At 37.3% G+C, this 12,433-nt stretch overlaps 2 protein-coding genes across 2 annotated transcripts in view; both read left to right on the top strand.

Moving 5' to 3' along the window:
* Positions 1-12,433, top strand: part of LOC142358572 (proteasome subunit beta type-3-like) — a 361,488-nt gene that overhangs the window by 275,284 nt on the left and 73,771 nt on the right. The gene's annotated exons all lie outside the window — the stretch shown is intronic.
* LOC142358566 (cullin-2-like) lies at positions 2,476-12,354 on the top strand. Its single transcript, XM_075409973.1, has 4 exons — positions 2,476-2,743; positions 2,848-3,019; positions 3,304-4,298; positions 11,352-12,354. The coding sequence occupies exons 1-4, from the start codon at positions 2,504-2,506 to the stop codon at positions 12,198-12,200; spliced, it is 2,256 nt and encodes a 751-aa protein (XP_075266088.1). The 5' UTR covers positions 2,476-2,503; the 3' UTR covers positions 12,201-12,354.

The following is a 12,433-nucleotide window of genomic DNA, read 5'->3' as shown; positions in this document are numbered from 1 at the left end:
GGTGGACGATTGTTGCTATTTTAATGTGTTGTATTAAACATAACAGTGTGTTCAGTTTCTTTGCTTTCCGTTTTACTGGCAATGCATGCTTGAGATGAATAGCTACTTACTGGGATAACCCATCTACCCAGGTCTTGAGTGTTGTTCTTTGGTTTGTGCTGGGAAAGATATTTTTTCTAAAATAGAAATGCTTTTGTACAATGGTTGTAAACGTTTGGGTTCCAGGCCAGGTTTGACGTCATTATCACTCCAATATCTTTTTTTTCCAGACTCAGTCTTGAGAAGTTTTAATTTTCCAAAAAAAAGTTTTTGCTGTCGTTCAAGTTCATTAAATTTTCACTACACCAATGTTCAATGGACTTCAGATCCTTTTTGCATACAGGCTTTTTCAGTTAAAATCAAATTGATTAGATCTATTCACAGAATAAAATGAGTTGCAATCACTTCAATGATTTCTATGAATTATGCCCGTAAGCACAAACTGGTTCAGAGCAGGGTGCCTCAAATTACATTTTAAGATAGCCAATTTCCCGTTCTATGATTGGTTAACGTGATTCTTGTACAGGAGGTTTTCTGCAGTGAAAAATTATATAGAAAATAGTTGAAGGTCCATACGAGATCGCAATCAGGGTCTTGCAGCCACCAAACGGCCAAAGGCAGCGCAACATGGCCGGAAATGAAAATTAATCAATCGTCGACAACCGATTAATTTGCCATCTTCTAAGTTTGTACATTCATTCAAAGGAATCAGATTAGGCCAATAAATGTTCAGTATTTGAGCGTACGTCCGTCTTCAAAAGCTCAATTCAAATCAGATATTTTACATCCGAATCTTTTTAAAAAATCAATTTTTAAACCTAATATCTCTGAGCATACTTTTAATAGGTCCAAATTTCACGTAGGTTTCCTAATAGAAAAAAAATTGTGTTAAATTATGTTAAATGCTCGATTGTTCCCGGAAAGCACAAAAACCTTGAGACAACATTAGCAGATTTGCTATCAGGGAGAAGATGGGGGAACCAGAAAACTGTTTTTGTAGTTACGATATCACTACCAAAATAAAAAAAATTGAAATCCAAATACTATTTTATTTGGTCAACTCTTAGATTGGCTCTCCAGAATTCAGTTTAGAAGATTATTGTAGATCCTGACTTCAACCCCCTTTTTAGTATCTGAATATTGGTTGTTCTGGCCATTTGTCAAAACCCATTAAGCTATTAAATCCAAAATTGAAGGCCTAAATTGAAAAATTTTTCGGTTTAATTTTTAGAAATCAAATCCTTGGCGTAAACACTAAGAAAATGAACTCTGAAAACCATAAACTTTTTTCGCCAACGACAACTTATGAAAAACAAACTGTTCAACAATGGGTTCTCTAGTCTTTTCGGAAACAAATCATACTTACTGGAATCTTTTGAAAACAAGTGCTTCAATTAGCTTCGCTTTGAATCATGACAATTCAAATCGAAGCTAACTATCAATTCATTGAAACTCTCGACATGACGGTTGGAACTGGTCCAGATTCAAGTGCAAACATTGTAATGAAGAATTGTTCAAATACTTTGAGCAGACCGCTGAAAATAATTTTCCAAACTATCATAGTTAAAGGCACTCATGTGTTTTTTGGAAAATCTGCCAGAGTATCCTATTTAGAGATTAAAACAATGTTGATGCTATAAATTACAGGCAAATTGTCTTCTTTGTTGCACCACAAAGACAACTGAAAAATTCATGTTGAACGGCTTTCACGAACAATGCCATCACCGGTTTTTCGAGAATCGAACCGGCTTCAAAAAAGCTAGTTCTGCAGCGCTCCAATAACTCATGTTTTCTAACCCTATTTGTCGATAACTTGACACAAGAAACTCTGAACACGAAGCATTAACTGTACTACTATACGCGCTTTCATAGGAGAGTAATTGTTGAATTCCTCTCAAGCGAAGTTATATAGCAAATTATATTGGTCCTGTCGTTTTTTTAATGCGGTTTTTCGCATGAGCGAGTTTTTGTCTGACACATTTGATTTTTCCTCCTCAAAAACGGTATAACAGGAAAACCCCGGAGATCATTAACTTCGCTTAGTCTTGAGCCTTTACAGTCTCTAAGAATGCGATTAGCCAGAACTATTTTGAGGAGAATTTTTCATGGCGTGAAGGGCGGTCCTTAATCTTAAAAGTTTTACCACCACTTATCCCCCCACCACTCATCCCACCCCCTAACACACCCCCAGTCCACCCTCTTCCACATCGGGGTTTGGACGCCATCTTGTACAACCCTACAACCATCGCTGAATCGCCGCATGCTAGCATCTCTGAACCCCAGCTGGGTACTACCGAAGCCAACTGCTTGCTGGTCGTTTGGGAGCAGTTCTCCTGACGGTAGTCGGCTGTTTTTGCCCTCATATTTGTTTTGATTTAGAGGGTAGTTTTTCTGTGCAATGCTGTTGCTTTCTTGAGGTTTTTACTAAGATGTATAAGATGTATATTAAACCTTTAGATTGAATATGTCCTTGAAGCCTAAGGTTGTCAACTTTGAGGAGAAATGGAAGGAGGTCAGCCGTGTCGTGAATATTCTAATGAACAATAGCGAAAATCTGTCTCGCGCTGACTGGCTCGACTCATTCTCGCTTGTTTATACCCTTTGCACTGCTGCTGGCACAGAAACTATGTTCGAGCGAACATACTTCCAGACAAAATTACTCCTAGAAAACCACGTCGATAAAATTAAAGAGGAGCTCCTAAAAGTAAGTTTATTATATTTGTCAGTTTTCAAATTTAGGTTACATGCAGACAAGGTGCATGCTGCATCCTTGAAATTTTGACGTTCGAAATTTCTGATTTTATTTAGGCTGACGATAAACTGTCTACCTACCAGGATAAATGGGACAAATTTTACCGTGGTTCGCAGTATGTGAACCAGTTTTACACGTACATGAACAAACAACACATCCAACCTAACAGAAACCCGACTAGTGAACCTCGCTACGGAATTGAGTACAACAGGGAGAAACCAAACAAAGGTGACTACTGATAGCTGCGAATCAATTTAAATATGTTTAATTTTTAAAAAAGACCCCGCAAGTCACTTATTTTTGTTTCACGTATTAATGTGTAGAGATTTTGATTTTAGGTTTTGTAATAAACAGCAGTTGGTTATAATTTTCTGTAATGGTTCCTGGATCTATGAATAGAGTTCAAAAGTCCAAACGGTACTGTGATCTGCATAATATCCAAAGTTAATGAAGATCAGTGTTGTTGGCACCGGTGTGCCAAGTTTTACTTTCTTTATTTTGACTTTCTTTAGAGATTGGAGAGATGGCATTGGACGTGTGGAGGCACAGACTTCTGGAACCCGTGAGCACCGAGATAATTGGAACCCTGATGGAAAAAATTAAGAGCGAGCGCGAAGGAAACATGCAAAGAGAGTCCATGGTCAGAGATGTAATACAAAGCTTTGTCCTGGTCGATTCTTATCTCGCTGAAAAATATCATTTGGGAACCTATCAAGCTCACGTCGAAAAAAGGTACCTTGAGGAAACAGAGGAGTTTTACCGAGACGATGCTCAGAAACTGTTATCCTCTCATTCCTGTTCAGAATATATGGTTGTCGTTTTGGACCGGATATCGGACGAACAGAGACGCTGCCAGAAGTACCTCCATAAGTCATCATTAGTCTTAGTGCTGGAGAGATTAAGTGCACAAATGGTAAAAACACACCTATCCTTTCTGCAATCAGAAGTGAATGACATCTTGAAAAACGAAAGATGTTCAGATTTGAGAAATATGTACAAGCTTTTCAAATCCGATAAATCTGCGATTGAACCTTTGAATGATGCATTTTACCAGTTTGTCAAAGAAAGAGGCTTGGATGAGCTAAAAACTCTGCTCCAAAGTGGACAGGATCAGCATGATACAGCTCTTGCGAAGAATTTTGTTGAGGCAGTTTTAAAAGTCCATTCTCATTTTACGTCAATGATTAAAGATTACCTAGACTCAGATCAACAATTTCTATCATCTCTTGATAAAGCATTTATGGTGATTGTGAACTTCAAAGATGAGACATCTAAAACTTCTCGTTCAAGTGAACTGTTAGCTAAATATTGCGATTTTCTGTTAAAGAAGAACAAAATTTCTGAAAGTGAAATAGATGAGAAGCTGGCCATGGCAGTTACTGTGCTGAAATACATTGAGGAACCAGATATGTTCCAAAAATTCTATCAGAGAAATTTGGCTAGAAGGTTGATTCAGAATTTGTCAATATCCATGGACACTGAAGAGTACATGATCAAACAGTTGAAGGTTAGTACAGAGGATTATTTCAGCATTAAATGGAACCAGTTCAAAGAGTTTAAATAGAGCCAATTAATTGCTATCAAACGAAGTGTGCAGCAATTATATTGGTCCTATTGGTCTTTTAGTGCTTTTCTTTACTGCCGATTTATCGTCTGAAAATTTTTCTGTCTCGCCAAGAAATTCGAGACTTTTTATCATCAGAAACCAGATAGACTGGTGAAGCCTGAGTTCTTTCAGTCGCTACGCAGTTCTCTCAGGGCCTTACTAGTCTCTAATTATGCGATCAAACTGCTGTGCAGGCGTAAATGTAAAATATCGATGTACAAATTTATGGTTTGGGTACCCCTCCATGCGTCTACCCTTTCGCCCTCGTTTCCTCACGGAATAATTAAGTGCGCTCAAACAAAGTTTTCATGTCCGTCTTTTCGGTTCTCATTCAGAATTTTAAGAAGCTGCACTTAATTGTTGGCAGCTAGCCACTAGAAGTTGTGAAAATTTAATACTAAAATTTAATACTAAAAGTCAAATGAAAAGTGCGCCGAAACTGGTGCCATTTTTTACTTTAAATCTTAATAGTGGTATATGTTAACCTCTAATGTGGTCATTTGAAGCCCACTATTGATTTTCTTAGTCACATTTAGGCTTCCCCTCCCTCCCCTCCCCCCCCCCCCCCCCCGACTGAAGCAGGCTGCAATTGATTAGAGCTCGCACTAGTCGTTCGAGAGCAATCCTCCCGACGTTTAGTCGGTTATGTTTCTGCGTTCATTTCTGTGAAACAACTAAATATTAATTTTTACGTTGAGCTGCGCCAAGTCTTTAGAACCCGACTGTTTCTTAACCCTGATTCTCCAATGACTATGCGGCTAATGCAAATATTAGACTCCCATTTTGACAGCGTCTTAATTGTTGTAGCAGCAAAAATTGGATCTGAAAGCTTTGGTAATATTTCGACAAATCAGCCTTGGTCTCATTTCCTTTGGCTCCGCGCTCTAATTGATTTGGTTTTTCTAAATTTGAACATCGCAATGCCCAATTTTACTGCTCATAAAAATCAACCTGAGATTTTAGCTAAGTTAGATTTTCCAGGCTGCGAACTTGTGCTGGTGTTGAAAGCCAAAATCGCTGGATTACTGCAAATGCAATTTAAAAGTGGTTACAATTCTCTTAGCAGTCACTGTTTTGGAACAAGCAAAGGGATTGATGCTAGCTGTGGCCGTTCGTTTTTATTGGCAAAGTATAACTTCTTATTTGGGAACACTTACCTTTGAAGTCGACAAGTCCGAAGATCAACTAGGGAAGAAAGAATTTACTTCGCTTCTTCTTGAACAGAACTACAGCAGGCGAGAAAGCGCGGAAAGATAAGGAGACTAAAAAAATCTACTTTACAAACTGCCCCAGAATTTTTTTGTATCAATCAACACAAAAAATTACTGACCAGCTATTTAACGGAATTATCAGTCTTAATAGTGAAAAATGAACTCCGTAAGCTCCTCGTTCCCTACTTAATAAGATTTAATTCCATGACGCAACTCGGTTGTTTATTGTTCGACGCCTTATGAAGCCGCGAATGAATAATTCCGATGACCTTTAACTTAATGTACAATTTAGCACCACGCAGTCTTGTTGAGCTTCTTTGTATGTAGTTTGAGCCAAGGTTAATTAAGCAATTGCAGATTTTTTCGTGTTCCTCTCACAATTTTTCAGTTCTAAGAGGTCATTGCTTAAAGATTTCTCATGTTGTTTTTTATTGCCTTTAAAAGAAATTTGAGCAGTTCATAAATATGCGATTCGTAAACGGATACAAAAGATGCTTCGAAAGATGTCATTGCAACTATCCGTCTTTGTTCTGAAGTAATTGGTTTTCAATTTCCTTTTCTGAAGTAAGCCTAATTGTTTTAGAGAAGAGTTGCTATGACAGCAGTAAACTAACCATCGTATTGGATGATAGGAACAACATTAATTAAATAATCTTTAATCAGTTGACAGCGGGGCAGAGAATGTCTCAATTTAGATATTCCACAATGCTTAGTTAGTCTGTTTCCCCACGTAAATGGTGTGAATTGGAAAGCAGATCTTGTTGTCTTTGTTTAAAAATCCTAAACACCTGAAAACAGGCTGTTGAATACCTTGAAAGGAGAAGTTAATAGCATCCAAGTTAGTATCTTCATTGAAAAGTATGATCTTGTTTTTTTACCGACAGAGGTAATTCGTTATTATATAATTTAAAAAATAGGAACAAGTATGGAACCTTGTAGTACGTTAAATTTTTTTTACCAGCTAGATTGTACAGCATTATTCAGATCAACACATTACTTTTTTTTTTACTTGTGTGAACCAACTAAGTAAATTTCCTTTTACACCATACCTCTTAGTTTTGCAGCAAAATGTGATTGATCGTGTCGATGGCCTTCTGGTTAAGAGTTGATTTATGTTTTTCTTACAAGATGACAAAACAGGAAAATTACTGCTAGTTCTTTTGCCCTGAAAGACACTTAATAGTCTAATTTTTTGTCTTGATTCTCCAATGCGTGCATTAAATTTTTGAAAGTAGTAGTTTCGTTTTTATACTTTTAAAAATCTCTTGCAATATATCGCACGATCGTCTAAAGGCTTCCAACGACGCTTCATTTTGTCTTTGTCTACAGATTTGTTGGGCTATCTTTTCGATTTTAAGGCGAACAAAAAACCAATCAATATTAATTCTTTGTGATAAATTTCATCGGGGCAAACAGATCAATTACTTCCAGAAATTCTGTGTTGAACACCTCAAAAACCAAATTTGGATCAACTGAATATAAATGTTCTTTTTCAGGAGTAAGCGCTCTGCTTAGAGTCAACAGATAACGATCATTGCGCTTCAGACATTTTGCAGAACTAATAACTCTCTGATAAAATTCCTTGTCAACTGAATTTTTAAAACTCGATTTTTAAGATGACCGGATAGTGATCACAGCAGTTATGGTGCTCAAGAACACAAATGCTTTGATGCAAAATGAAATGCTTTGTCTATGCATGTTTTAAAATTATCCGTAACTCTCGTTGCTGTATTCGACCTCAGCTCAAATGCATTTGCTTATAGAAAATAACTGTAGTTTTTTGTTGCAAAATATGGCTATATTGCAAAATATGAATTTTAAAATTACAACAAGTGATCATTGTCTTTTGCGATGTTGTTTTTCTACATTTTCCTTTTTTTGAAATTGGCGTATTTTATATTGTTACAAGACTAAAAACATTTCACTTCTTTTCTATATCTAAATGTAATCGTTCTTCAAGATTTGTACTTGTTTTATCTATTGTAGAGCAGCCTGTTTTGCAAGAGATCATAACGCTACCAGCATGTGTATCACAGTTACATAGATCAAATTCATCGTAATCAGACAATGGGGGTTCCTAGCTTCCTCCTTATGAGTTGGCCAAGTCGAAGTGAAACAAAAGTCTGGTTGTTTCTCAAGACCAGAAGGCAAAAGTTTAGATGAATTAGATGCTTTCTGATTGATCTAACATTTGCGTTTAAAATACAAATTTCACAAACTTTACCCAGAAGACTTTCAAGATTTCGAAGTGCTGGCAAAAATAGTGATGTCAGTAGGATGAGTTGGTAGCCTAAAACTGTGACCACGGTAGTTCGGAGTTCTCTAAATAGCTTGATTAGACATTTGTTGATTGTAGTCTGTAGGGATTTTGTATACTGTTCGTGGCTATGGAATAGATACGACGTAGTTGAGCAGTATGATTTTCGATACATTCAGAAACTTTACTAATGTAATACCCTTAATCAGTTCCACCTTCATTGAGTCTTTGTGTTTTCTGAATATTGAATTCCTCTTTGATTTTCTAGAAGATAGATCCGTCCCTAATCCACGACTAGCTGACACAAAGATCATTTTTCATCAAATTTAGAAATTTTATTCCAGCTTTGCTTACGTCATCAAGAATACAAACGTTTTCAGAAATCGTATAACATGCCAGAGCTCGCTTATTCCTAATGAATTCGATTTTTGTAGTTCGTTGATTATTTTTCGCTATGATAGGCCTTGCCCGTTGGAATCAAGCGGATGTGTGATCGAGATGTCCCGTTTGTCAAGTGTTGCTTTCAATTCTCTTGCTATAAGTGCAGTAAGATTAGCCGTCCTTGATTAGGACTCTCTTCCCCTCTCTTCGAGACCACTTTCATTGACCGGGCTGAGAGGAGCACATCCTTTTTGACCCTCCGTATTGGTGTCTGGTCAGCCGAAATGGTTGGCGTTTGTATGTGAAACTTGAGGGTTGGAATATTTTTTATTGTCATTTGGATGGAAACTCTCTCTGACTTTGGATTGAGGCAGTTCCGGTAATTCAATGAAATTGTTGTTAACAGCGATAAAGTAAGAACACAATTTATAAATTTTCACGTAGATGTGTTAAGGTAACTAGAAAGATTTTCTCTCTAGCTATCTCAAGCTATATGACACCTCAAAAGTTGCCACGACAGAATTTTTCAACTAAAAGTATCATAAGAAAACATTACAAAAAATTGTTGCGACGGAAGGGGAGAATGGAACAGTACGGCTATTGAGTGGAACAAGGACAACTCAACCAATAACATTAAGGAATTGATTTTTTTTCACTCAACTCGCTCCTATAATCAGCTCATTGAATCATTGGCCTTCGCTGGCTCATCTCTGAGTAAGATCAAGTGACAAACTTATCAATTATTTCTATTTAAGTTTATTACAACAATTAGGCTATGGACAAGAAAGCACCACAGGGCCACTTTTTTCATTAGCGTTATAACCCTTCGTCCAGGAAGTTGACTTCATGGTGCCAAAATTTTCACAGAGTTGCCTGTAGTTTGTGGAATATCAATATTTGCTGTGTCGGAACACAAGTTTTTCGAGTTATAAAGATTTAACTGGTTGGGCTGAGAGCTGAAAAGAAGTCAACTCTGGCCTTTTTCTTGCTTGCACATAATTAGCAGAATTTAAAGAATCGTCAGGTCAGGTACTAAATTCTTGGGTGCTTCTCTTCTATGTATTGCGAGTTTTGCAGATGCTGCTTTGAACCAACCAGAAAAAATATTGAAAAAATTTATTTGGCGTCCCACAAATCTTGCTTTGTACTGTGGCTCCATATTTCAGCCTTTGCAAGGGTTAGATCTTGATCTTATAATTAGAGTGAACTCATTGGTAGGGCGTACTTTCATCAACTGTGTTGAGAATTTATTCAAATTAGCAATTTCTGTATTAACGCAGCATAAATCTTAAGCCTCAAATAGCGTTGTCTTTTTACAACTATCTGGAAAATAAATGATCTGCAAGGCTCCTGTTGTCTTTATTAGTTCCTTAATCAGGGGTTTGGCTGTTAGCTGCAACTATTCCAGCCCATGGCTTGCTCTTTTTTCAAATGAGTTTTGAGCCGCTTTGAAATACAGTCTAGATGTTCATTAATGATACTGAAGAAACTGCGCCTACTGCAAGTCATAATAATTCAGAGAATTGGTGATAATAAATCGGTTGTCATCATTTGCTTTAGTCTCCTGTTTTTGGACAGAAAGTTTTGCTGAGAGCAACTTTCAGACAGGAGACAATTAATTGCCTGGTTTTAGTGCAGGTCGGCCAGCAGCTGTAGACATTACCTTTACATGCCCTCTTTTTATGCCCGTCATATCTCAGATTCAGGGACATCAGCAGTTGAATGCAGATAATCAGCAATACTCCGTGCAGATAATCAGCAATACTAGTGCAAAGAGATTAGTAAAGGAGTGCTTTTGGCATTTAAAACTTTGGCCTTCTTTCATAAACACTTTTAAGCAGCTGAACTCAAGTTGCGGCAGTTCACTACTAAAAGTCAAATGAAGAACCTCTAATGTCATATTAAGGCCCCTAGTAATTTTTTACGACCCCCGACTAAGGAGACAACAATAGATTACAGCTCCCAATAGTCGCTCGAGAGCAATGCTTCGGACGTTAGTCGGCTATGTTTCTATAATTGTTGACTGATAAAATGAATTATTGTTTTTATAGCTGCAATGCCGTAAGTTGAGCGTACCTATATTGTTGTGTTTTTTTTATTTAACAGAATTTGGATTCTTTTGTGGCGCTGTTTTTTATCTGTTGGCCTGTGTTGATTATTTTGGTCAATTTGAAGTAATGATTTTAGTCGGGCCAAAACAGGAAGCGAAGTGAGAAATCTAGTGGTGTTGCAGCGTGAAGTTTTTTACTCCAATTTTAGAATCGAGTGAGAAAATGGTATTTTAAAAATATTCGCTTTCGGACTAGTGGTGTTTTTGTTCACATGCGGCATTTTGACTTGGATTTTTACTGTTTTTTTCTATTTTTTATCGGATTTTAGAATGATTTTCTCTATTGTAGTTCAATCTAGGTCTGGATTTTTTTCTAGTCAAGAAAGTTTTTTCGAATTGCAGGTCAAGACTTGTCCCGCTAATTATCGTTATCTCACGGTTTTTTTCGTTTGATTTTTTTTCCACACAGCAAAGCCTAAGTCAATCTTTCTGAATGAATTCTTCCCCTCACTGAGCTCTTGTGCGCTCGACGTCATATCTCTCTCTACCTAGCGAAAGCTTTTAGGCCATTTGGGTGACTAGATTTTGATCATATGTGACTTTTGGTTTTAAAAACTTTAAAGAGGCTTCTGTGGAGTGCATTTTAACAAGTTGCTTTTTTAAGTTTATCGCTGAATAATTTTTACATAATTTTTTGAGAGGCGTCGATTATTTTTTTCAATTTATATCTGTATCTGTTCCTATCTGTGTTATACGGCACGCAGGTCTATTTCCCAGCTTTCACGACAATCTGTCGGCAATGTTTATTTTGTATTTGTGCGAACTTACCGGTTATTGACCGATATTTACGGTTTGCTTGCAAGTCATATCCTGGCTCTTCCGAAATTTTTTTTATCAATTTCGCTTATAGTAATTGTTTTCGAGTAGAAAATGTGCAATTATATTATGAAGAGTTGCTTGCCGATAGGTTTTAGCCAGATTCTTATGTTTACCTTATTTTGTATTTTTAAAGACCTTAGAAATGTAAACTTGTTAATGTCCAATCGGTTGTTTAGAACGCCTGTGGTTTCGAATTTATTAACAAACTTAACAGAATGTTTACCGACATTGGCATTAGTAGCGACCTCAACCAGAAATTCGCAGATTATCTTGTTGACAAAAATCACTCAGCCCTCACACCATTTCACATTCACGTTCTGTCAGCTGGTTTCTGGCCTTTGAATCAGACACCGGCTATTAGTGTACGAATTCCAGAAGACATTCAAAAGTTTGTGAATCTGTTCAAAGAATTCTATGATGACAAATTTAATGGACGGCGGTTATTCTGGTTGCATCATTTGTGCTCCGGGGATATCACGATGCGAGGATTCAAAAAGTCGTACATTGTCAACATGTCAACGTACCAATTCGCGGTGCTTAGTTTGTTTAATCGGAACAGTGCATTGACTGCCGGAGAGATTAGTCTAGCTACAGATATATCACATGATAATCTAATCAAAGTGGTAGAGTCTATGAGCACCAATGTCAAAATTTTGACGGTGACTTCGCCGAACGAGCAATTCACGGAAGCTTCAGTTGTGCGAATAAACGAAGACTTTTCAAACAAGTTGGTCAAATTCAAACTGAGCTTGGCAATCCAGAGGGAGACTGAGAAGGAGATCCAACAGGCGAGATCTTCAGTTGAAGAAGATCGTCGTATGTTCCTACAGGCTGCAATAGTTCGTATAATGAAGTCACGCAAATCTATGAAGCACAATGAGCTTGTACAAGAGGTCGTAAGGCAGTCAGCTGGCAGATTCCAGCCCAATTTCGGCAACATCAAACGCGCTATTGAAGGTCTGATTGAAAAGGCGTACTTAGAGAGGAGTTCTACAGTGAATGATGTGTATGAATATGTTGCGTGAATGTGTTGCAGATTAGTGATCGGGATTATTTGAATTGATGTGTTGATGTGATCTCCTGCTGACTAACTATGTGTAAATCAACCCAGATTCGATACGTTTCTAGATAAATTAGCAAAGTAATCTGTTTTATTGAATTTATGATCACATTTTCAAACACAGTCTTTGTCAACAAGCATCCGAGAACCTTGCCCCTTATACCCCTCACAAATTCTCAAAGGTTTTTTATTTCCAGC

The sequence above is a fragment of the Convolutriloba macropyga genome, chromosome 2 (genome assembly GCF_964194025.1).
Source record: "Convolutriloba macropyga chromosome 2, txConMacr16.3, whole genome shotgun sequence".
In the NCBI taxonomy this organism is placed as follows: domain Eukaryota; kingdom Metazoa; phylum Xenacoelomorpha; order Acoela; family Convolutidae; genus Convolutriloba; species Convolutriloba macropyga.
The sequence above is the reverse complement of the archived record's forward strand: the minus strand, read 5'-3'. Positions and strand labels throughout refer to the sequence as shown.

What these genes read in the sequence shown, in the direction of transcription:
- LOC142358566 (XM_075409973.1), top strand. Translation starts at nt 2,504, where the DNA reads ATGTCCTTGAAGCCTAAGGTTGTCAACTTTGAGGAGAAATGGAAGGAG. An exon ending in CAGGGAGAAACCAAACAAAG is followed by an intron (nt 3,020 to 3,303) that starts GTGACTACTGAT and finishes GACTTTCTTTAG; the next exon opens with AGATTGGAGAGATGGCATTG. An exon ending in ACATGATCAAACAGTTGAAG is followed by an intron (nt 4,299 to 11,351) that starts GTTAGTACAGAG and finishes TCGGTTGTTTAG; the next exon opens with AACGCCTGTGGTTTCGAATT.